Raw genomic sequence first — 25,656 nt, forward strand, 5'->3', positions numbered from 1 at the left:
TGTGGGTAGCAGCCATAAGCAAGAGACACACAGAGCTATGCGTAGTGTGTTATAGTCTCCAATGAGCCTTTTTCACTGCAACCATACGAGAGTCAGGGAACCTATATTCTAATTTGATTGTTATAACCTCTGTAAAGTGAAAGTGAGAACTAACAGTCATTTAATCTTCTAAAATAGGGGTTGTCAAGCTTTTTCATAATTTGGACTGGTTTCAGAGTAACAGCCGTGTTAGTCTGTATTCGTAAAAAGAAAAAAGAAAAGGAGTACTTGTGGCACCTTAGAGACTAACCAGTTTATTTGAGCATGAGCTTTCGTGAGCTACAGCTCACTTCATCGGATGCATAGCATATCGTGGAAACTGCAGAAGACATTATATACACACAGAGACCATGAAACAAAACTTCCTCCCACCCCACTCTCCTGCTGGTAACAACTTATCTAAAGTGATCATCAAGGAGGGCCATTTCCAGCACAAATCCAGGTTTTCTCACCCTTCCTCCCCCCTCCCCCCCAGACACACATACAAACTCACTCTCCTGCTGGTAATAGCCCATCCCTCTTTGAAACCTCTCTTTATAATGCACATGATAATCAAGGTGGGTCACCTTGATTATCATGCGCATTATAAAGAGAGGTTTCAAAGAGGGATGGGCTATTACCAGCAGGAGAGTGAGTTTGTATGTGTGTCTGTGGGGGGGGGGGGGGAAGGGTGAGAAAACCTGGATTTGTGCTGGAAATGGCCCTCCTTGATGATCACTTTAGATAAGTTGTTACCAGCAGGAGAGTGGGGTGGGAGGAAGTTTTGTTTCATGGTCTCTGTGTGTATATAATGTCTTCTGCAGTTTCCACGATATGCTATGCATCCGATGAAGTGAGCTGTAGCTCACGAAAGCTCATGCTCAAATAATTTGGACTGCATCTTAAACTGTGTTATGGGCCCTCATTCTTTCCTCTGACAATGATATGGAAAAGTAATTTTAGAAAAATATTTGAAATAGTTATAGCTTCTTCTAATAAAATTTAGAAGCTGAAAACGAGGAGATTCAGCACTGTACATCCGGTCAACTCTGCATGGACCATCAGCAAGGGTTCCATTTACCACTGTGTCATGAACCAGAGCTTAGGGTCACTATTCAAAAATGATGAAGAGCTGGCCAAAACCAAGACCATGCATCTGAACTCTGGACTGTCTGAAACCCAGATTTTGTGGCTTTAGCACACCTCTAGAAATAGTGTGTATTTAAGTATCTTTATCCCAATATTTTGTATTTGCTTTACTCCTAAACATTTAATCTGTTGAGAGGTATTAATTAAGAGAAAAATAATTCTTAAGAGACATCTGGTCTGGAATACTTTAATTTTACTGGATTATGCTGAACAAACTTTTTAGACTTTCTAGTGAACTACTTTTGTCTTAAGCTAAAACTCAAAGTATATGAAGAACATCTATAAAATTGTTCTGTCCTAGTCAACTTGTAATGCTCAGATATATTTTAAAATTGCTGTCTAAGCTACCAGACATAAATATCATAAACTATCTGTATGATTATATGGGTAACTTTTGCATGTATTGTTATAGCTATATATACATGCACACAATATACATAAATTAAAAAAAAATATTTCAGTAGACCTCTGTCTTTAAAAATGCTTTGTTTATGTAATGGCAGGTAAAAACTCACCACCTATTTCCTAAATTCTGCAAATGTACTCTGCAAATACATAATTTTTCATTAAATCCCAAGGAAAAGAAATCACACAATAAAACAGCAATTTTTCCATTGTTTTTTTCTATCCCCGTGCCCAAGTCTGCTCTAAATTATTTACTAAAGCCATCAAAGACTGGATCTTTAATACCTGGTCTCTCTCTGTGAAAGCTGCCACTATCTCTGAAAACAGACAACCTGTCACATGGAACAGAATGATTTTTGCAATATTTTGACTGCTGGCCTAAACAAGGAGAATGGGATAATAAAATGAGTAACATTTAACAATGTTACTTAAATGTTTTGAAATGTATAGGATAAGAGGTGTCAAATGGAGAAATATTCGGGTTTCTAATGTTGCAACATGTATTTTTAAGAAGCAGTCTGAAGACAAACAGGTTTTTTAAATAGATAGGGTGTAAGTACCTGCAGGGCAAGCTGCATTAACTGTTCAACAAGGAAGACTTCATCTTTCCTAGAGCAACCCAATTACTTTAGGAGTCACAGGAGAGCGTGATCTTGGGTTTCAATCCTTTTCAGAGCCTATATTGCCAACTATACCATGAAACTTTTGCCTAGTAAGACTGACTACTAGCCATTGGGGGCTAACCTGAGAATGTCACATGTCACTTATAGTTATGAGGGGTTGTAGGGATCATTGGTTTAGCCACTAAATCACTGCATAAAGGTTGTACGTGAACTTTATTTTTTCTGTCCCATGAAGAAAAAAAATTAAAGACTTGGCTTTTGAACCATAGGATATTATTCTGTGTTCCTTACTAAGGCAAATTTGCATTCACTTCAGTAATAGGCCCTTAAGTAAGTAGTACTGCACATGCTATTAGCAAAAAGAACAATCCAACAGAACATCTGCAGCTTAAAATATCTTAAGAATGAAAATAAAAATAAATGGAAATTCATTGCCACTACATATCTCTGATTCAAATACATAACTATGACCAGTAACAACATTTTGTACTTAGGCATGCCACTATAAGCTAAATTCAATCAAGTCTTGGCTCAAGTTAAAGCTCAAATATTTTCCCTATCCTAAACCCCATCACATGCATTTAACATGCAGCACTGCACAATTGTTTAGCAGCATGTGATAGTGTTTTGGGCAAAAGGTAGGCTTCACTTTCTTGTGAAGGAATAGTTACTGGCCACTACCAGAGGCACGCTACCAGAACTGATCGACGAGTAATCTGATCTAGTGTTGCAAATCTTGTATTCCAGGGCTATGACTGATGTACCGGTCCCCACTGAAAATGAGAAAACAGACTTAGACCCAATCCCACAAACACTTACACAGGTGCTTAAATTTTTACATATGTGAATAATTCCCCTGAGCTAAATAGGGCTGTTAATACATGTAAAGTTATTCATATGTGTTTACAGAATCAAGGCTAAATATGTTCATATTAAATGCAATTAACCATTTAGTGAAATGTTAAGGATGAATGGTTAAATCACAAGTCACACAATGCACAAACTAAGGCTCCAACAGAAATATCAACCTGTTCATTTTGAACATCTTGTATGTTTACTGGCATTCATCTTATGACAAACATATAATGTACACATTTAAACAGAAAAATGGGAATACTACATGTCCAAGTTAACTTTGCTGTTGGAATATCAGAATCATAGTCAGGAAGTATAAAATTAACTGTGAAGCCTTTAATGTTGCATAAATATTTTTTTTAACCTTTATTTTCCTTGTGATTTTTAAAAGTAATAGAAAGAGATCTCATGCTTAAGAGTCAACTTTTCAAAGTTGACACATCATCACCCTGGTCAGGTCTTATGGGGGAAGTGTGCAATTATATCACAAAATGGGCAGGGCTTCATTAGGCTCGGTTTTAAAAAATCCAGATGACCAAAGATGCCCAACACCCGCTCCATACATCCCACTCTATCCAAAAAAAAAAATGTTCTCAGAAATGCTTTATAAATACAAACTATTTTAAAAGTGTCTCCACCCTCAAACGAAGCAAAGGCGCCAGTGCTCACTGAGGACCATGGTTACACCACATTTGAAATTTAATTTCAGCTGTTTTTGTTGTCTTGTCTGAAAGAATATGCCCCCATTTCCCCACAAAGCAGTGGAACAAAGTATCTGCAAAATCAAAATTAGCTAAAAGTATTTTGCTCAAAAATTAAAGAAAAAAATCTCTCATGTGAAAAACATGCATAGAATTTTCAAAACATGTGCTGCTTTTTTGGGTTATGTTAATTGGGCAAACAATGGAAATAGTTTTGTTATCTATAGCAGTTGCTATCAGATGCCTACTATATGATCAAATTGGTTAATGCCTGGTCTCATCATACTTAGGTGAAACTACTGTTTTCTTAAACCGAATATGATAGTGTATACCTGTACAGAAGTCTAAGACAGACACAAAACACATTCTACAGCTAGCATAAATGGAGTGTTTTCCTTTTTCCAAATGCTGTATTTACTATTTCCATAAGAATTCAGACACCTTCAACATCTGCATACAGCTTCCCTCATTTACGTACTATTATGCAAAACAGGGACACAATGAACAAAAATCCTCCATTGTTCTTTCCAAGTAAATATAGTGATCACATATATAACAAATTAATGTGCTCTTGTAAATAAGAGCACTGTTTGAATATTTACATAAAATCATATAGTCCTACAAAACTGTAAGTGTCCTTTTTTTAAAACCAGTAATTTTAGTTTATGTTTTACATCTTAGATTTTTGGTTTCATGTTTCCAATTATTGATTTCTGGTAAATATTTGCCATTAAAATGCATATCCCTATTAATATTAATGTCATGCTATTTTCTGCAACAGTAAATATGAAAACAAACGACAGCACTGATGAGACAAAAATATTGAACTCACATCAGGTGGAATTCTTGCACCATCTTTTACCGAGTTTCCCTCCACCGTGAGATGATAAACCTGCCCATCGGTATCTGTAAACACGAAGTGCTCTCTGGCAGAAATGTTCTGACTCAGCTCAGATTTACTTTCGGCCTCCTGTAATAAGCTTTAAGAGAAAGATAATAAGATAAAGGTGGCCTTTCTTTTTCTTGAAATGGATATAAGAGGTCGTGGCCCCAATCAACAAATACATAAAAATAGACAGTAGATTGGAAGAGAGTATTTTCCCTGGGAATTGTCTACATAAGCCCTGAAATAACAAATTGGTTTATACACTTATTACAGTGCACAAGTGGCAAATTAAAATTTGACTTCAAGAAGTAGGCCACTAAAGGATGTTGTTAAAGTCTGTTGAGATAACTTTTCTTGCTCAGCAGTCAAATCAAGGGACCATGTTCAAGTGCTAGACTCTGGCCCATTCTTTGGCTCCTTTGTGCTGTTCAAATGGCACAAAAGAGCCTGCAAAGTTGCTTTAATGGGACAGCTCAAGGTACCTCCCTCATGGGAGAGCATTTGGATGGCATGTACCAAACAGCACTATTAACAAGTGACAATCTGTAGAGTAAGAGAACTTGTCTGAAGAATAACTGATGTATTACCATATCATATGAGACAGTGATGGGCAATACCTGATCACAGAAGATTCTACACTGCTAAGTTCTGTATCAGACACAACCGTCTGTCGGGCCATGGCTTCACGGGCTGCAAGCTGTTTCTTTTTCAAGCTCTTCAAGTTATGAGTAGGTGACCATTCCTGTGAGAATTTTTAATTAGGAAAATGGAAAATATGTCCCTTTTACTTCCTAGTTTTATTGATTAATAATTATGATGCCAATTACAGATTTACTTTTATGAAAAAAAAACCCAAACCTATGTTTTAGGAGGGCATCTTTTCAAAATAGGGTTCCCTCCTTAATAGCCTAGTTTGTGAGAGAAGAGTAGGGGTGGGGAGATAGGTCAGACTGTGTTTGTAGACTAGAGAAATACAAAAAACAATCATATTATTTCAAGATATACAAATTTAATAACCATTTACATTTCAAATGAGAAGCAATAGATTGGATTCCTTACCAAAGCAGTCACGGTAGGGAAGTTTTTTGACATTTCTCTAAGAAGAGTACATGTCCTGACATCCCAGAGTTCCAGAGGCTTGTCTTTAAACACTACAGCTAAGTACTGCCTGAAATAAATGAGACCTTTATTACATTCCAGTTTATTTTTTAAGTATTTTATTTTCTACCTTTTCTTACTGGCATCATGTTGCTGATGTGTGCGTCTGTGTGGGGTTTTTTATTATTATTATTATTTTTTTATTTTATTTTTTAAGTAGAGGGCGAAAACACACTGAACAAATTTAGACTTGCCCCGATCTCGCAACAAGTTCTGTGGAACCGGACTGCTGCACCCATTCAGAACCCCTCTGACTTTTCTCATGGGAACAAACGTCTAGATTTCATTACAGAATTAGAAACTAAATGATCTAAAACTTCTGGTCACTATCATAGTTTAGTAGTGCATGGTATGTGTGGAATTACTTTTGAAAACTGTTGCCAAAACTGATACATAAACTTATATTACCATTTCCTGATATATATACATCCATAAACCACAATTAATTTTAAAACATTGTTATCATAAGGTTCCTGACATATATGGAGACAAATGAGAAGAAGAAAATTTGAATTAAAATGTGAATTTGTTAAACTTGATGCTGTTGCAACAATCTCTTACCCAGCCAATCCAGGATCTATACTACACAGTAAATATTGGTTTTTTTAGATTTAAATGAAAGAACTTTTCATTTCTAAATCTGTGTGCTAAAGCAAAGAAGAGCTGTAGTACTATATACTAATTTGACAAAAACTCATTTACCTGAGATAAATGCTTAGCAGACTCTCATTGTACAAATATTAATACAAGAAAACATAACTGTGTTTACAGATTAGCTACCTAAATGGGCTTTTAAAAATACTTATTCTGCTATTCTGATTTTGTTCTAGCATAATAAAATGAGGATAATCTGATCTCAAGACTGCCTAGCTATAGAATTTATGCTCTCTCCCCCTACTGAAGATAATATTCTGCTGAGAACAAGGCTAGATTGTAAGCTCTTCATATTTGAATGCTTATTATATAACGAAAGCTGTCTGCTATATTAAACAAAAAATCTACAATAAAACATTTTATAGAATTATACTGAATCCAATATTGTTTAAATTATATTTACAAAGAAACAAAAAAATCAGAAGACTTCACACCATAGTCCTGCAGTAAATGGATATGGAATCTTCTAACTACTAATTCATTTGCCACTTTTGCCTTCCAAAACGTTATTCTTAAGGAATTTCCTGCCTTCATCCTGTGGAGAATTACAAGTCTCTTGTCCAGGATCTTTGCCTTCCCATAAGGGCATGTGCAGGTGCAGAGAACCCCCTCTAGAGTTAACTCCCTGTTTTCTGTCACACCACAGTTTGCAATTGACTTTTGCAAAGTAACTTTTTATGACTTGGATACACGCTGCTTCCTTGTTTTTTCACATTGTACATTTTAAAAGTAAAATTCACACTTTAATATTCTGTAAGCTATCAACTCTACCTTCTCCCTCAAACTGAAGGTATTATAGTCTCTTTCCTAACCCATCTTAATCTCTTGCCAGTCTAACTGTTCCTTTTTGTTCTCACCTAATAATCGTCTACATCTTCAGACTGAACCTGCTAATTTGTAATTGTGGTGGCAATTTCAGGGCCTAACTGTGTTAAACGCTGTGCAAAACACAGGAAGATATCGATGTGCAACCCTGACCTTCTTGATTTTATTTAAGGTTTAGATTCTAAAAAGACCTTGAAACTCATGGAGAAACCCAAACTCTGCAAAAAATATTTCATAACAACCATTCTCTAGTGGCCCTGGACATCAAAATACAACTATTAGACGAAAATCCTCCTTAATTATTCTAGCCACCCAGTGGGATTTTGAAGTTTGTGAAAACATCCATTACATAAACAGTCACATTTTAATAAAAGCCTACAGTAACAAACATATGTGAAAAATAGATTATTTCCTTTGATTAATTTGCATATTCTTTTCCACCTTCTCCTTATGCAGAGTCTTTCCTCATCCCAGTTTACTTCTGTCTGTTACAAGCATCTCCTGAAAATTCAATACTAGATAACACGAGCTTTACAAGGCTAATCTACTTACTTCAAATGAGACACCTTTATCATTTCAATGGCTGGTTCATCATTGCCTCGTTCCCCACGAAATGCAATGCTCCTGCCTAGAATACAGAAGTTATATGGGGAAAAAAAAACAGAGGGGAATAAACAATAGTAACCCCAAAGAAGTAAAACCCCTGTAATTGACCTGTCACATCCCCTGCTTCTCTATTCACATTGTTATTCATCTTTTATTTGCCTTCAAGACACTAAAACATAATATACTCTCTATTGCCTGAGAAAATACCCCACAACAATCTCACTTCCAGAGTGGAACAACTGGAATTAATTCATGATTGGCGTTATGCAAATACTGACATCTCAGCGAGTAAACTGAGTTGTGGCCCATAGACAATATTTCATATCTATTTAATGACTGCTCCACGAGGAAACCTTGAATGGATTTCAATTTTCATACCAAAAACATATTCTCCCCTTGTATTTTTTTAACTCCTTTTGAATATAAGAAGTGTATAAGTAAGTATTAACTCATTTGCACTCAGTGAATCACTGCATTCCTGATGGCTTGTACTTGTAACTTTCAGAACGAAGTGATCACTGCTGAATACCAATAATGAAACTTGCTGTCCTTTCTCAGCAAAGCTTTATATTACCTATACAACTGTTTAGTGTCATAGACTTAAAGGTGTTTTAAACAAAAGTGGCCCAGCCAACTCACAGTGCCCTACCCATAGGGTCAGATGAGGAGGCATGGGATATTGGGGGAGGAGGGGGGCGCATAGGATGGACAGAGTGGGGCACACAGGGCTGCTGGGGATCACACAGACTGAGGTTCAGAAGGGCTAGTGTGGGGGACAGATTGGGGCAGAGGCACAGGAGCTTGTGAGGTGACAACATTGAGCCAGGGGCTAAATGGGAGTGGGGGTGCAGGGTCACATGGAGACAGGAGGGAGTGGGGGTGCAGGGACATACAGGGGCAGATGTACCCGACTGAATGGGAGAGGCTCCCCAACTCCCTAACAATCCCTCACCCTGAAAAAAAAACACCTGTTCCATACTTCTTCTACCCACACCCAACAACCCTCCAGGTTCATTCCCAGGCTCCTGTCCAGCAATTACTTCCCTCTCTGTTGGCTCCTCTCTTATCCCTGACTCCGCCAAGCCTTTGCACTGAGGGGTGCAGAAAATATGTTTCTGTATTGTAGTTTAAATGAATTATTACTCAAAGTTCCATATTAAATATGCCCAGTAAGGAATCTGTCAAAAAAAAACATTTCCTGAATCTTTTTTGTTGTCTGTATTGTTACAGACATACTTGCTGACAGGTATTTTGAAATAAAATTTCCAAAATAATTGAAACTGGCATGATTATATTGTGTTATTTTGACAAATAAAATATGCAGAATTTTAAAATATTGTGTGCAGAATTTTTAATTTTTTGGTGCACAATTCCCCTCAGGAGTACTTTTCCTATGGCTGCAGACTTCCTCCTTAGTTAAAATAGCCAAGCATGTATGGGGTATATGAAGTCAGCAGTGAATCATCAGCAGTAGAGCAAAAAGTCTGCCTGTGTGGAATATTAAAGTTTGTTTTCTTCATAACTGAAAAAATACCTTCAGGTTCTCTAAACATTCATTATTAATATACTAAAGATATAATGGCAACTTTAGCAAAAGGCACAACTGGGCTACATTTTTTCAACCCTCCATGCAGACTCTTTTTCTAGTGCTTACAGGTCTATTGATAAAATAGTAAATTGGGAAGTCCATGACTGCTACTCTAGGAAGCTACTAAAGGGACAAAAGGGGAAGGTTAGTCATTGTCAGCATCTGATAAAATCACAGCTAATTCAGTTTACTTGAGAACATAGCTGCTTATGGAAAGCTTGAGTCTTTTTATTACTTTTTTTTTTTTTTTGAAGTTGATGTTACTATTTAGGAATTTCTGTAGAATAAAAAGTTTAGTGGAAACCAAATTTCTTTTAGCTATAATGTCACAAATATATTTTCCACTTCTTTTCTCCCTACTGCTCATTTGGTTTTATAAAAGATTAAAAAAAAATGCAATAGCAAAGTTAGATAAACAGCTATTTTGTGCAATGCCTTAGAAGTGCTTATAAAATTAGAAAAGTACTTTTATATCATTTTAAAAGTTGTTGCATGCTACATAAAGTAATTCAGAATTATTGGTGTGTTACAAAACTGAGGGTCTTCAATCAGAAATTAAATGGTTCTAGGTTTATACATTTTAAAACAATTTAAAATTAGTGAAAGTGCTTCCCATTCCTAGAAACTCTCTAATCTTCCAAATTAAATTTCTCTGTATTGTGCAACCATTAAACTCAAAGATCACAGATGCATTTTTCACCCACCTTAGCCCTCGGTGTTTGATAGTTTGACAACTAGGCCAAAGAGCTTTCAACAGACAATTTACTAACAAGCTGATTAGAAAGAACTTGCAATGCATTGTTTTAAAAACTGTCTCAACTCTCCACAACTTATTGCTAAAATATCTATTACATATATACAGCAAGTTTATTTTCAAAAAGTATTTTTAAATAATAATCTTATATAAAAAACAAGAATGAACATTAATTTCAGTAGAATATCAGCTTATAATGTAGCATCATACATGTGTCACAAACTAGATTTTTACTTTAAAGTATAGCTATACCATAAACCATCACATTTTGGGGTATCATTTGTTTCCCCAGTAACTTTGATATCAAACATGCTTATTTTGTAAGTAGGGAGCTAATGGCAGAGGGATCTTCAATGGACTGAAGGGGATGTTCACAGTGCCCAGGGGAGGGGCAGATACAAGAGCCCATGCATGGTTGGAGTGGCTGCCCTCTCCACTCCCAGCTCCACTGTCTTCCCACTGGCTGACAAACCAACTAGCCAGTTGGCTCTTGTGGGCCACCACTTGCCTATTTTAAGCCTCTTGTGCCTGCCAGCAACCATGTTCATTGCTGGCCTGAATGGATAAGGTAAAAGGGACCAACTTTCAGAGTTAAAGGAGATCCAGGATTTTTCTGGTGGTCCTTTTGCCTGTGGGAAAAAGGAGAGACCTGAAGTGTTTGCAGACTGAGGCCCTCTCTTGGTAACCTCTACTGCCCCACATGTGGCAGGAGGTAGAAGAGATTCAGAAGTGAGCTCAGTCCTAAGGGTGAGCCTAAGTGGGTCTACTCTGAGTCACTGGTTATATGTAGGGCTGTTAATTAATCACAGTTAACTCACGCGATTAACTACAAAAAATTAACTGTGATTAAAAAAATTAATCGTGATTATTCGCACTGTTAAACAATAGCATACCAATTGAAATGTATTAAATATTTTGGATGTTTTTCTACATTTTCAAATATATTGATTTCCATTACAATACAGAATACAAAGTGTACAGTGCTCACTTTATATTATTATTTTTATTACAAATATTTGCACGGTAAAAATGATAAATAAAAGAAATAATATTTTTCAATTCACCTCACACAAGTACGGTAGTGCAATCTCTATCGTGAAAGTGTAACTTACAAATGTAGATTTTTTTGGTACATAACTTCACTCAAAAACAAAACAATGTAAAACTTTAGAGCCTACAAGTCCACTCAGTCCTACTTCTTGTTCAGCCAATTGCTAAGACAAACAAGTTTGTTTATATTTACAAACCTGGCTGCTTCTTATTTACAATTTCACCTGAAAGCAAGAAAAGGCGTTCTCACGGCACTTTTGTAGCCGGTGTTTCAAGGTATTTACGAGCCAGATGTGCTAAACAGTCATATGTCCCTTTACGCCTCGGCCACCATTCCAGAGGACATGCTTCCATGCTCATGAAGCTCATTAATTAAATTTGTGACTGAACTCCTTAGGGGGAGAATTGTATGTCTCCTGTTCTGTTTTACACACATTCTGCCATATATTTCATGTTATAGCAGTCTCGGATGACGACCCAGCACATGTTTGTGGTAAGAACACTTTCACAGCAGATTTGACAAAACGCAAAGAAGGTACCAGTGTGAGATTTCTAAGGATAGCTACAGCACTCTACCTAAGATTTAAGAATCTGAAGTGCCTTCCAAAATCTGAGAGGGATGAGGGGTGGAAAATGCTTTCAGATTCTTAAGAGCAACACTCCGATGCAGAAACTACAGAACCCGAACCACCAAAAAAGAAAATCAACCTTCTGCTGGTGGCATCTGACTCCGATGATGAAAATGAACACGTGTCAGTCCGCTCTGCTTTGGATTGTTATCGAGCGGAACCCATCATCAGCATGGACGGATATCTTCTGGAATGGTGGTTGAGGCATGAAGGGACATATGAATCTTTAGTGCATCTGGCACGTAAATATCTTGTGGTGCCAGCTACAACAGTGCCATGTGAATGCTCTTTCTCACTTTCAGGTGACATTGTAAACAAGACGTGGACAGCATTATCTCCTGCAAATTGTAACCAAACTTGTTTGTCTGAGCGATTGGCTGAAGTAGGACTGAGTGGACTTGTACGTTCTAAAGTTTTGTATTGTTTTATTTTTGAATGCAGTTATTTTTCTCCATAATTCTACATTTGCAAGTTCAGCTTTCATTATAAAGACATTGTACTACAGTACTTGTATTAGGTGAATTGAAACATACTATTTCTTTTGTTTTTTACAGTGCAAATATTTGTAATCTAAAACAAATATAAAGTGAGCACTGTACACTTTGTATTCTGTGTTATAATTGAAATAAATATATTTGAAAATATAGAAAACATCCAAAAATATTTAAATAAATTGTATTCTATTATTGTTTAACAATGCGATTAACCACGATTAATTTTTTTAATTGTGAAAAAATTTTTAATTGCTTGACAGCCCTAGTTATATGGTATGGGAATCATTAAGAAAGGGATTAATAATAAGACAGAAAATATCACGTTGCCTCTACATAAATCCATGGTATGCCCACATCTTGAATACTGAATGCAGATGCCGTCACCCCATCTCAAAAAAGACATATTGGAATTGGAAAAGGTTCAGAAAAGGGCAACAAAAATTATTAGGGGTATGGAATGGCTACTATCTGAAGAGAGATTAATACGACGGGGACTTTTCAGCTTGAAAAAGAGATGACTAAGGGAGGATACGATAGATGCCCATAAAATCATGACTGGTGTGGAGAAAGTAAATAAGGAAGTGTTATTTACTCCTCTCATAACACAAGAACTAGGGGCCACCAAATGAAATTAATTGGCAGCAGAAAAGGAAATATTTTTTTTCACACAGCGTACAGTCAACCTGTGGAACTCCTTGCCAGAGGATGTTGTGAATGCCAAGACTATATAACAGGGTTCAAAAAAGAACTAGATAAATTCATGAAGGATAGGTCCATCAATGGCTATTAGCCATGATGAGCAAGGTGGTGACCCTAGCCTCTGTTTGCCAGAAGCTGAGAATGGGTGACAGAGGGCAGATCACTTGATGATTGCCTGTTTTGTTCATTCTTTCTGGGGCACCTGGCATTGGTCACTGTTGGAAGACAGGATACTGCGCTAGATGGACCTTTGGTCTGACCCAGTACGGCAGATCTTATGTATGGTAGGAGCCCTGTAACCCTCCACCAGACTCAGTTAAATGTCTGATATGTGACAGCAGGGGTTGGGGATACATAACACCTCTTCCCACTGTTAAAATAACAAAGTTGTGGCTTGCTGTTTAAAATCTATTCTGCGTGTCTGTCGTTCATGTGCCTGTGTGTCCTGATCAAAGAACCTTTTCTTGTTTATAAACCAATAGCTCTATAAACTCAGATTGGGATCTGAAAGTTGAGTTCTGCTCTTTCAAATAAGGTCACAGGCTCGTTACGCCAAATTCTGCTCTCAATGACCTGGCATGTAGTACAATAATTATGCATTCACTGATGTGTATCATTAAAGGGTTCAGCACCATTTCAGCTGCACATGGCATAAATGCAAGTTTAGATCAAGACAAACCACTTTCAGCACCATTTCAGAAATCCATGGATAAAATACATCTGGAGACACTCTTATCCATGGCTACATAACAACTGGTGCTCAACATGTTTTGTCTTGGCTGAAACAGTGCTGACTCTGTTGCTGAGAAGTGGTAATTCTTCTAGGTTGGACCAAACCAGAGATATTTGTGCAAACCTCCTACCTTCAGTAAGTTTGCACAGATCTGACAGGCACTTACCCCTGTGGTTGGACAAGGAAGAACAGAATCAGCTCAATTCCTTTTACTTATGTTATCTCTGCCATGACAACAGGATAAAGCATAATTTGTCAGTGAAGTCAGATACAAATCTGGGTATGCCCCAACAAGCAATTCTGTCACAGCCACTTTCCCAAGCATAATCTATACAGATGTCTCACGAGAGACTAACCTGTTGGAAGATCAACCAGCTGCAGTTCATTCCTTACCAATCCCAAATTGTTGGGCGTTGATGTGGCAAAGGAAAGAAAACCAGTCAAGCTTGTCCACTCAATGCCCCTGTCACCAGAATAGAATACATGGAGCATATTAGCAGAAATTTTTGAGAGCCTAGAAAATGTTCTAGATTAGTGTAGAATTACTCTATAGCTTATTCTACACTTTAAAACAAATACATAGCTAATTTTCTATATTTTACAGAAACTTTTTTATTTAAACAAAATGTGAAAAGCAGGATACATGTGCATTTACATGTATGATAAAAATAAAAAAATGCAGTTATCAAGTGATATTAATGCAAGATCTTTATTTTCAAACTGCATTAGACACAATTTTCTTGACACAGTCTCTTGTTGGGTCAAGAAGACGTTTTGATCGAGGAACAGTAGGAAAGTTTTGCCCAAAATCTCAAGCTATGTCTGTCCCTACAGGGAGCAGAACATATTCACCACAGTGTAGAAGTGGGCCATAAATGTAGGCCATATGAAACCCAGACGTTTGATATGAGAACATCCTGTTCTATCTGGCACACAAAGTTGTGTGGGTAAACAGATCAGTCCAGGACAGCCAGGATGGATTTGCATGCTTCTAAGCAGCCGGGAATTAGTAGAGGTGGTAATTAGTAGAGGTGGTAACATTCCCTTCCTATCAACATCAAGGACACAGAAAGAGGGAGGAGAGAGTGAATAACCAAACAGATTTGAAAATGCCCCATACAACAAGTATGATGACCTGACAAACTCCAGTCTCATGTAAACATGTAACATTTTGTGTTTGCATATCAGCAGTTAGTATATTATAGGGAATATCCTGAAACGGTTGGGAGGTGGATTACGAGGCCCAACAAATCTTTGTTGTTGCCAAATTCTATTCTATGATTTAATTTAACTGTATTATTTCTTCAAAGTTGTTGTACATTATAGAAACACCACAGAGTAATTATAATTCATTATTATTCCCAGTGGCCATTTTCAGTCATCTTTAAAAGAACAGAAGCATGTTCTAGATTTTTAGTCATCAGCTCAGACTTATCAAATAAGGATTAGTTTTACTGCTGTTCCCTTTTATGCCATTTGGCCATCTGTCCATGTTAATAATGATCTATTGCATCCCATGACACCCAGATTAACTAAGAATTTCCCTCCCTTTATAAATGCTTGCACTGCCGAAGCAATATAATTATTTGTTATTGTCATATGCATATATTAACCAATCTGGAAGAAACTAATAATTCATTGCACTAATTAAGACAACTGTTCTAGTTTTAATACAGCAAATCAGTAATGACGTCTCATTTGCTGGAATATTTCCTTTCTACAAAACTGTCATAAAACTACTATCCATTTATCTGATGCAATTAAGAGTTACACTAAGCTGGTTTTGTAGACTACATCTATTTGTTAAAATGTAAGGTTCATGGATTTTATATACATAGCACTTTTTAGAAGCTATTTTACCATTAAAGTCTATAGCTCTGATCAATGCGCACTTTCAAGGGAAATGAAGATTTTGATCACTGGAGTTATAAGTTCTTACAGTTTTTAAATCCTTAGGTGGATAACAAGCTGAATCTAGCCAGGGAAGGAATACTGTCACTTTACAGTAGACTTACTATCACAAAGGAAAAAAGCCAAAATTAATGTGATTTTCAACACCAAATTATTATTTTTTCCACACACTTTGATTTTAATGCAGAAGTACTTTAGATGTATTTGAAGAAAAATCAGTTTGTGCATCTAAGGTGCCAACATGTAAGAATCTCAATAATGGTAACAAAATATTTCCTTTGAGGAAGGTTAATAAAGAGAAGCTGAAAAGGTGCTGAATTTAATATGCCCCAGACAACACTTTCAGCAGAACTGTATCCATTGCCTTGTATATAGACAAGGCGTCTTCCTGCCTTTTTTCATAGGTATTTGACCATTATGAGAGAGAATGGACCCAATGTGTGGATTTTTTTTTTATTAATGGGTATCTAAAATTAAATTATCATCAATTTTGCATCAGAACATAATTAAAGCATTTAATCAATTTAATCTTTATATCATTTAAAAATAAATTCTTCACTAAAATTCAACATTTATGAGTTCCGAATTAGTATTGTTACCCAGAGTAATAGAACGCTAATGCATTAACTCAAAATTGATTTATAGTATATCATATATTACATATAAATGAATCATTGGAAAGGACGGCTCTTGCTTTTCTAAACTGAAATATGGCGAAGTGAAAGCTTCATATTGGTACTTGAATCCAATACATATTATGCCAATTCTGGTCATTCGGAGCATAACTGTCCAACACAAAACTAGCAGTTTGACATTGTCCAACAGCAGCTCAGCAAAATATTTCTAGAAATCCGTGGACAAGCTATTGGAAATTAATTTTCATAATTGTGACAGAATTCTCTCTTCTGAAATGTGTCAAACACCTGAAGAGAATACTAGTTAGGCTTCAATGCCATCAGGAACCAGGAAAGAACACAGTATGCTTCTACGTAGTACATTTTCATGCGATGTAAGCTGGGAGTAGAGAGAGGAGTAAAATACCATTCTCAAATGACAAGCAGACTATCACTATACAAGTTGTTTGCCCACACCAGTATAAGTTGCCCTCCATTTTATTCTCTAATCCAACATTAAAAACCCAGTATACAATAGTGCCATGTTTGAGGAAGCAGTATCATCTTTTTGCTTCGTCTGACTGTGGAAGGTTTAGTAATATGAATAATAAATAACTGTTCAACACAGATAAGTTTAATTACATGCCTTGAATAAAATACATTCAGAGATTTTAGCAGTCTTTCCACAAAAACATATATATTTGCAAAATTAAAACCCAAAGGGTATTTACATGCATATCTTCTACAAGAACACTTCCATTCTCCAGAAAATTTAACCATTATTATTTGTATTGCAGTAGCACCTAGAGACCAGAGTTGGCATCAGGCCCCCATCACGTTAGCACAGTACAGACGTAAAAGAAAGACAGTTCCTATGCCAAAGTGCTCCAAACTTTAATTCAGCTATTGTTCTAGAGGGCACTGTAAGCTAGGTTGGCGCTTCGCTGCATGCTAATATGCTATCTATTATAAGTGGAGTGCATGGGATGTCTTTCTCTAAATTGTACATTTTCAGTGAAAATAAAAAAAATCAGAAACCTTTACCTATTTTAGAGATTAAATAAGAGTTCATACTAGAGGAAAATTTACTGTATTCCAGGCATTTTAATTCACTGCAAAGATTAGTGTGCAAAATCTTACATTGCTTAATCATTCCCTTGAAGTTGTTAGAATTGGATAGGAAACATCTCCTACATTATTAAGAATAAAATCAAGAGATCGAAGCTAGTCTCTTAGAGCTCTGCCTACACAATAAATGATGCCTATCACCATTAAGTAACATTTATGATAGTTTTAGTTTAGTTCAAAAACATACCGAGCAATAAGCAGTTAACAGAAAAATGTTACGTTATCAAACTTCTAAAATGGGTATAAGAAGTTTGAGGAGTTAAAAGCCCTTGCCAGTGATCTTTTAAGTCTCCATAAAATTAAAACAATTTAAATCAAAATAAAACACACATTGATGTAATATATAAAAAATAATTCTAAAAAAAAAAAAAAAAAAAAGTTTAATTCCCCTGCCATCCATCGCCATATCTTCAGTAGTCCAATGTGGATTCATGGTTTCTTTATCTTTTACATTAAATTTTCCCAACTAGGAATCTCTCATTATGTTGTTTACTTTATAAATATGATGAAATATATTTTCAGAAGATGCAATATTAATCATACCCATGTCTGAATCTTTTATAACTATAACAGAAGCACTTCCAATTTTCTAATGCTTCTACTAACCCTTTTAAGAATATTTTTGTAGGTCCACATTTTATTGATGCGTCATTCAAACAAATACAACTAAAGTTTAAGTGGTAGTATAAAATTTCATATTAGATGGATAAATTGATTTTTTCTATTTATGATACAAAAGCACTAAGGATTAAAAAAAAACCCAGCACTAGTATCCATTATTAATGGAAGAAAAGATGAAAATAACTTTTCTGAAAGTTATGCTTTCAACATGCATACAAAATTGTATAATACAGTGGTTTAGCTTTAATGAGAAGCCTTTTAAAATGTTTTTAAAAACCATATATGTACTATGTTAGCAATGGTTTTTAATTTTAAATGCTATAATCATGTTAATGAAAACTAAAAGAGCAGGATTTAGTAACCTCTTGGGTTTCCTAACAGAATACAAAATGATGATAATTTCAAAACCAGTTGTTAGTAGGAAAAGAAGAAAAATCAAATGAAGATTAAACCAGATATCAAGTCCCTATAATGTCTATTAATCACACCACAAGTTCACTGGTGGAAGAGCCAAAGCAGGGTTATTGAATAGCAGTTAGTATTAATTCTGTTACTCATATATTTCTTATGTGTTTGTACAATGCAGGGGCCAATCCTAATCAGAGCCTCTGAGCACTACTGAAATCTAAATCAGTGGTTTTCAACTTGGGGTCTGCAGACTAAGCTTTCCCAAGGGGTCTGCACATCCATTTTAAAATTTTTAGGGGTCCTCAAATGTGATCTAAATAATCAATAGTAGTAATAAATATTTTATTCCCTCTACTAGTATAGATCCTGAATTTGGTATTCAGACACATCTTCCTGATTATGGTCTCAAATTGCAGTGGGGGAGGTCTTGGCTGGATATTAGGAAAAACTATTTCAGCAGGAGGGTCCTTAACCACTGGAATGGGATACCTAGGGAAGTGGTGGAATCTCCATCCTTAGAGGTTTTTAAGGCCTGGCTTGACAAAGCCCTGGCTGGAATGATTTAGTTGGGGTTGGGTCCCGCTTTGAGCAGGGGGTTGGACTAGATGACCTCCTGAGGCCTCTTCCAACTCTAATCTTCTATGATGATTCTATGATTACTCTTCATGTGCCATATATTTATATGGCATTATATATCTATAAATAAATGATGTCAGCTCTTTATGCTCCTTATTAAAAATATCTAAATATTACATGCATTGTGTCTTACAATTTTTTAAGATCAACTGCTTTTAATTCAGTTTGTACTAAAATTCTATCATCAGCAGTTTCAGCTTAATATGAATGAAAAAACAAACAAAATAAACTTTAACAAATGGAGTGGAATTAGTTCCAATGAGAAAAGGAACATGAATTGTAAAAGCCATATAAATCAGACATTGTAATAAAGTTTATCATGTTAGAAAGAATTCTCTGTCCTACAATGTTCTAGAGAAAATGCAAACAGCCAATGTTCATCCTAGAATAACAAGCACATTAGTTACCAATTCAAATATTTATAGTTCAATGCAGTGTCCAATCTAATTTTCACAAAGAGGTATTGGTTTTGCAGAGCAAAGATACTAGGGCAGAAAATTCAACGGGGTAATTTTCTTGTGTGTCAAAATGACTGCATTGCTTATGGAATACTATAAATAATTCTTATCCCCCCAAAGGATTAGCAAGAATTAAAAACAAACTCACTTGACTTCGCAGGAATGGATGCTTAACTCCTTGTGTAAAAGTCCACTGGTAAGATTATACACTAAAACTGAGCCATTGCTTGTACCTATAAAAAGTCATTTGTATTTTAGAAAAAAATATATATGCAGAGCAGCTTTTGCAGTAATTTTTAAAAATGAAAACACAAGAGTCACAGATACTCCAAATGATTTAATCTATAAATAATTCACATTCCCAGCACGAAGTGGGCACTTTGATTTTTAAGGGGCTAAAGTTTAAATCCTACTTCAAAAATTGTAAGGTTTATGCCAGGAAACATTAGGGTTTCCAACTTTTAGAAATTGCTGAAGATTTGGGAACAAAGGTGGAGGGTTTTTTTTATTACATAAAAGCATGTTCACTAGATACGAAAGTACCAGGTACTTTTACTTTTATTACAAAGGAGAGTTGCTGAATCATATGCAAAGATAAATTGGTTTCCTCAATAATCCAGAAGGAGCAACATGGCAAATTTTCATAAATCAGTATTTACAATTCTGCTTTCTCTTCTTTGAAAAAAACATTTCTGTTTTAAACTACAAATCAATAAATGTATTAAGAGCTTCTAGCTTAAACCAATTAGATCAAAAAACTTCATGGAAAATGAAGTTTATAATTTTCTACTTGGTGTAGTTGACAGACTCTCTGGGTTTTTTTCTTAATAGTAAACCCAGTAGAAATATTGCCTTTTTCTCCTCTAACAGGGTTGCTATGGGTATAGATACGGAAAAGATGGTCTAAAGCCGTGGTTCTCAACATGTACCCCAGGGGATATGCAGAGGTCTTCCAGTGGGTATGTCTTCTTATTTAGATCAGAATTTCTCAACCTGGAAGCCACAGGCCCCATCAGTCTCACAAGATGGGTTTAGGGAAATGGTTGGCAACCTGCAGGCCACACGCGGCCTGTCAGGGTAATCAGTGGGTAATCCGCGGGTAATCCGCATGCGGCCTGTCAATACAAACAAACTGTCTCACGGCCCGCCAGCAGATTACCCTGACCGGCTGCGTGAGGCCCGCAGGTTGCCCACCATTGGTTTAGGGGGATTGCAAGTGCAGGGTAATTGTCTAAGACCCCACGCCACAGGGGCTCCCATGAAGCTAAATTACTTGCTTCAGACCCGTTGCTTGGGCTCAGGCTTCAGAGAAGGCTCAAAAGTGAAAAACAGGCTCAAGTATCACACTGAAATATAAGTACAATATTTATATTCCAATTGATTTATAATCATACGGTAAAAATGAGAAAGTAAGCAATTTTTCAACAACAGTGACACTTTTTTATTTTCTGATGTCTGATTTTGTAAGCAAGTAGTTTTTAACTGAGGTGAAACTTGAGGTACGCAAGATACATCAGACTGCTGAAAGGGGTACAGTAGTCTGGAAAGGTTAAGAACCACTGGTCTAAAGAACAGGATGAAAGACTGGTGCTTAAAGAACACACTCTTGGTGTACAGCAAATATTATCCTATACTGCTGAATGCATTTTATAGCTACATATTGGTTTCTTATATATTTCACTCTTGGAACAAATACTAAGGCAAAGCTATAGTGGAAGGATTAGATATTTGTCAGTAAACGCTGATTTGCTATATACACATAAATCAACGAAAAAATATTTCCATCAATAATAGAAATTTACAGGTAGGAAAAGAAAAAATGCTGCTTGAGAACTCAGAGTTTGATTTAAGGATATTTACAATACATATTTTTGACATGTGATGTTGATAATTTGGTGTTTTAATGGTAATAAAGCTTTAACTTTTTTAATCTCAAAAAGTCTACTGTCATTACATAATTATTGCATGACATTATTTGCAATTGTACTAACGGACTAAAACAGGATTTATTAGGAGGAGGATTTACAAATTTCCAGAGTGAAATCCTGTGTCAGAGAACTGGAATGGTATAAATGGCCCCCAAAACGCCCAGTTGTGGCCACAGGAGGATTCCCCAGCACAGACGTTGTGACAGACAACCATAAGCTGCCTTCTGAAGGTCCCTTTGCAATCCCTGGGAAAGGAAGTAGAATGGGAACGTTGGGGGCTGGACTCCAGCATACCATGTTGCAGACACTCCAGGCAGTGCTGAAGCCCATAGGGCAGCCTGGGGAGGTTGCTGTAATTTAGCCAGGCCCCAAGGGTTTTCTAAATTATGCTGGGAGTTACTTCAGCCACAGAAGAAGTCAAGAATCAGGGTCCAGTCTTGCAAACATTACAGTGTTTCAATCCTGCCAATCCTGCAACTGGCTCCACTCAGGCAGATGCCTGAGCCTGCCTGGAACCCCAGTGAAGTCACTGGTGCTATGCACTAGCACAGGTGTCTTGCCAACATGGAGCCTGTTGAAGGATTAGAGTCTAAATAGCAAGGGTTTGCAAGATCAGGCCTTCGATGCCAATCACAGCAGTATCAAGATGCTTTAGGTCAGAACCAGATATGGCAAGGAAAAATGGCCTGGTTAAAATTAAGTATATGCTTAGTTACTCAGTTGAATCAGGGCCTTAAGGCATGTATTAAGCTCATTAATTCATTTTGGACAAATGGCATACAGAAATGAATTTTTAGGAGGGTTTGGAATGAGGAGCAATCACTGCCTTACAGAACAGGTTTTGGTAAAGTATCCATGAACAGAAGGCAACATGGAAGACAGAAATACCACCAAAATACCTGTTTCTAAGCACAAGATAGCCAAACCACCTACATTTACAAGCTGCACCACATATGCCCAAAGCTGCTGGCAGCAAAACTATGCAAAAAATATTTCTAATGAAAGTTACTAAAACGGCCACTGCTTTGGACTGGATACACAGTATTAAAAATAGACTGAAATTATCCTTGGTTTTGTACATCCTTCACACGTAAGTACAAAACATCAAGCACACCATTCACAGTACTTACCAACAGCTAAGAGAGGCTGATACTGTTTTATGTTTTTTGTGGTTAGAGGTGGACACATACGGATAGCAAATGGAGGCAAAGGAAGTCCTGAGAGAAGCCCTGTCAGCAGGAATTTGAGGTGCACTTCTTGAATGAAATAATTTTTTAGCTGTTCTTCACCAGTAACTGCACCTTGTCCTGCTTTATATATATTAAAAAAAAAAAAAAAAAAAAAAAAAGAAGGTTCTGTAAGCATTGCATTTTAATCTGACAGTGGATACATACTTACCAGCTGCTTACAAAATAAGGCAATTAATTACCAATAAATGTATGCAGTAGTAACTTTTATTTAAAGAGGCATTCAATATTGTTGCAATAGACACAGGCAGAACTATCTTCAGGAGACTTACATTTCAGCTGATAATTTCTTAAGTCTCAAACCTCTTACCTCCACCTGCCCCCATTTTTATCTTTAGGAATTCAAATATGTACATTTTGTAGATTCTGATCTATTTCCATAAACTCAGAAACGGCTTCATTTTTGTCTTTTAGAGTTCAAAGGTGTTTTGCACATGATTAGTCCATTTGGAGAGAAAAAGAAGAGCCAATTCTGGAAAGTTGCTACCGTATATATTCCACTTCTAGACATTAAGTGCACTTGCACAGTAGTTATGTTAAAGACAGAAGAAAAATAGAGCTTGATTCTCTGTTGCCCTATGCTTTGCACAGCCATTTACGCCAATGCAAAGCAGTTGTAAGAAAGGTACCAAATCAGAATGGCACTGATGTAAATGACTACACAATATGCAGATAATGGAGAATCAGGTCCTAAGTGTCCATCCTTAATGCTCCAAATCATATCAAGTTATCGAAAAGAAGGGTTTTTTGAACAGTGGTCTGCTGAGGGTGAAAATTCATTCAAGTGCAGTATATCTTTACACCATGTCGGGAATGGGTGCACAGGTCACATCTCACAGTCAGGGTATCTCTGCACTGGATTTGAATAGGGCTATTCCAGTGAATCCAAATTCTCACACACATGATTCATAGGAGCTGTAACCATTATTTCCATATATACAAAGGTTCTCCTGCTACTGAAATGTTGTTTATTTTCCCAACATTACATTTTTAAGAGGAGCACACACAAGGTATGTTGTCTTCACGTCATAGAAAGATTAACTGAATATTTTCTTTAAAAAACAGAAATGCTGTTCAGTTTTTCAACATTACAACTCAAACTCTGAATCTAGCTTCAGTATTTACATATAATCCATAAACCATAAGATTTTCTCTTTAGTTTTAAAAGACTACCTCTAAAATTATTGTTTGTAACGCTTACCTATCATGTTATCCAATGAAAGATCTGGAAGTTTATTCTGGAATGCTCCTACAGGAATTCCACAGAAAGCGACTGGCGAATACAAAGGTGATACACTTGAATTGCTTTAAAGGAAGAAAAGAAGTTGTGAATGCAAAATGGCATGGCTGCTTGCTTGATGCACTTGGTTCTGTTTTTTGCTGACCTGTTCTTTCAAATGTCACTTAAATGCCCTGCTACTTATTATCTGCAACATTATTTTGGTGATTTTCTATATACAATCTCACCAATATATGACAATTATCCAGAGATAATTGCTTTGAGTTAGCATGTCTCATCTTCCATATACACATTTTCTAACCAATCCTCTTTGCTTAGTATTTGTGACTAGTTACCCCAATGTAGTTCTTGTTCTGAACTGACATCCAAAATTTTATACATGCATTTTTCCTGTACTATTCCTATTTTAACACTAAGTTAATCAGTGCAGTAGCCACAGACCTCAGATCTAGAAAAGGTATTAATACACAGTTTAGAGCATTGTAGCAACATAATTTTAGAACATGGTTACATCAGAATATTCCCTGTCCCAACCCCTTTTTAACTGACTCAGTACTCAAATGCCTTATAGCAATGGATCAAATTCAGGAAAGTAGATGAACAGTGGTGTAAAAACCACCCTCCTTAAGCCATCTAAGGACTTGTCTATGCAAACATTTAGTTTGCAACAACCTGGAGCATGAAACTACCACTAGCCTGAGTGGATTAATAAACCAGACCTAAGGAGGGCTCTTGTTACCGGATTTATGAAAGCCTCTTTTTTGAGTTTAATGAGGAACCAAGAGGGGAACTATGGGGAGGGGTGCTTATAGGGCTGCCCCAAGGCCATGAGGGGGCTCCCGGGAAAAGGACGTTCCCTGACACCTACTAAAAAGTGTTCTAATTTCCCGAGTATTTTGGCAGTCCTTTCTTCATCCAATCAAAACACATAGGTCTTTTCTTCAGGAAAATGGTTTTGTCTAAAGAAAGCTGAATGACAGTGTTCAGGGTAGGAAGGAGGGATAAAGCTGAAGGAAAATTTTCCTTGAAAAAAATGTTAATGTTGGTCTCCACAGTATTTTTGGATACCTTCCCATTTGCAAGACAATTTTTAAAAAAAAAAAAAGAAAGGGGGGAGGGAGGAGGGAAAAAAATCCCTCAAAACACAAATGAAATCTAAAGCCCTTTAGTTAATTATAACTATTTTAATCCTCCTACTGCACATAAATTTTCAAGAAGCATGACTCAGTGTTACCTTTATATCACATCACATAATGTGATTAAGTGCTTCGTGTAAATACAATTAAACAACAATGTAACGGAAACATAATACAATTACCTGTTACGTAAATTTCTGCCAGAAATGGTAGACTTCAGTTCCCATATCATCACCCTGCCATCACTCACTATGAGAGCAGTAGAGTTCTCATTCACTGGGCAGCACACCATACTGAATGGGCGAACTGTCTTTGTCACCCTGATTGCATCAGACTGGCTTCGTAAGTCATAAATCAGCTCCTGAACTGGATCTGGATCTGTAATATCAATGTACCAAGTATAAGCTACATAACATTCAGACCCCAAAACAGGATACTATTCTTGGAGGGTAATATGTTTAAGTGGGAAGAACAATTTACTTTTTTGTTAAGATTTACAGAA

At 36.4% G+C, this 25,656-nt stretch overlaps 1 protein-coding gene across 2 annotated transcripts in view; it reads right to left on the minus strand.

The window, feature by feature from the left end:
- WDR11 (WD repeat domain 11) overlaps window positions 1-25,656 on the minus strand; it is a 72,906-nt gene that overhangs the window by 17,883 nt on the left and 29,367 nt on the right. The window contains exons 8-16 of one of the 2 annotated variants that reach the window (XM_074959237.1): window positions 25,337-25,532; window positions 23,980-24,083; window positions 22,662-22,838; window positions 19,752-19,836; window positions 14,184-14,290; window positions 7,827-7,902; window positions 5,697-5,805; window positions 5,255-5,379; window positions 4,584-4,731 (exon numbers count right to left, since the gene is read on the minus strand). In XM_074959237.1, coding sequence (XP_074815338.1) covers window positions 4,584-4,731; window positions 5,255-5,379; window positions 5,697-5,805; window positions 7,827-7,902; window positions 14,184-14,290; window positions 19,752-19,836; window positions 22,662-22,838; window positions 23,980-24,083; window positions 25,337-25,532 — 1,127 coding nt within the window. Of the gene's footprint in view, window positions 1-4,583; window positions 4,732-5,254; window positions 5,380-5,696; window positions 5,806-7,826; window positions 7,903-14,183; window positions 14,291-19,751; window positions 19,837-22,661; window positions 22,842-23,979; window positions 24,084-25,336; window positions 25,533-25,656 lie in introns of both variants that reach the window. The other variant, XM_074959235.1, reaches the window with a different exon arrangement.

Source organism: Natator depressus, chromosome 7, assembly GCF_965152275.1.
Source record: "Natator depressus isolate rNatDep1 chromosome 7, rNatDep2.hap1, whole genome shotgun sequence".
In the NCBI taxonomy this organism is placed as follows: Eukaryota; Metazoa; Chordata; order Testudines; family Cheloniidae; genus Natator; species Natator depressus.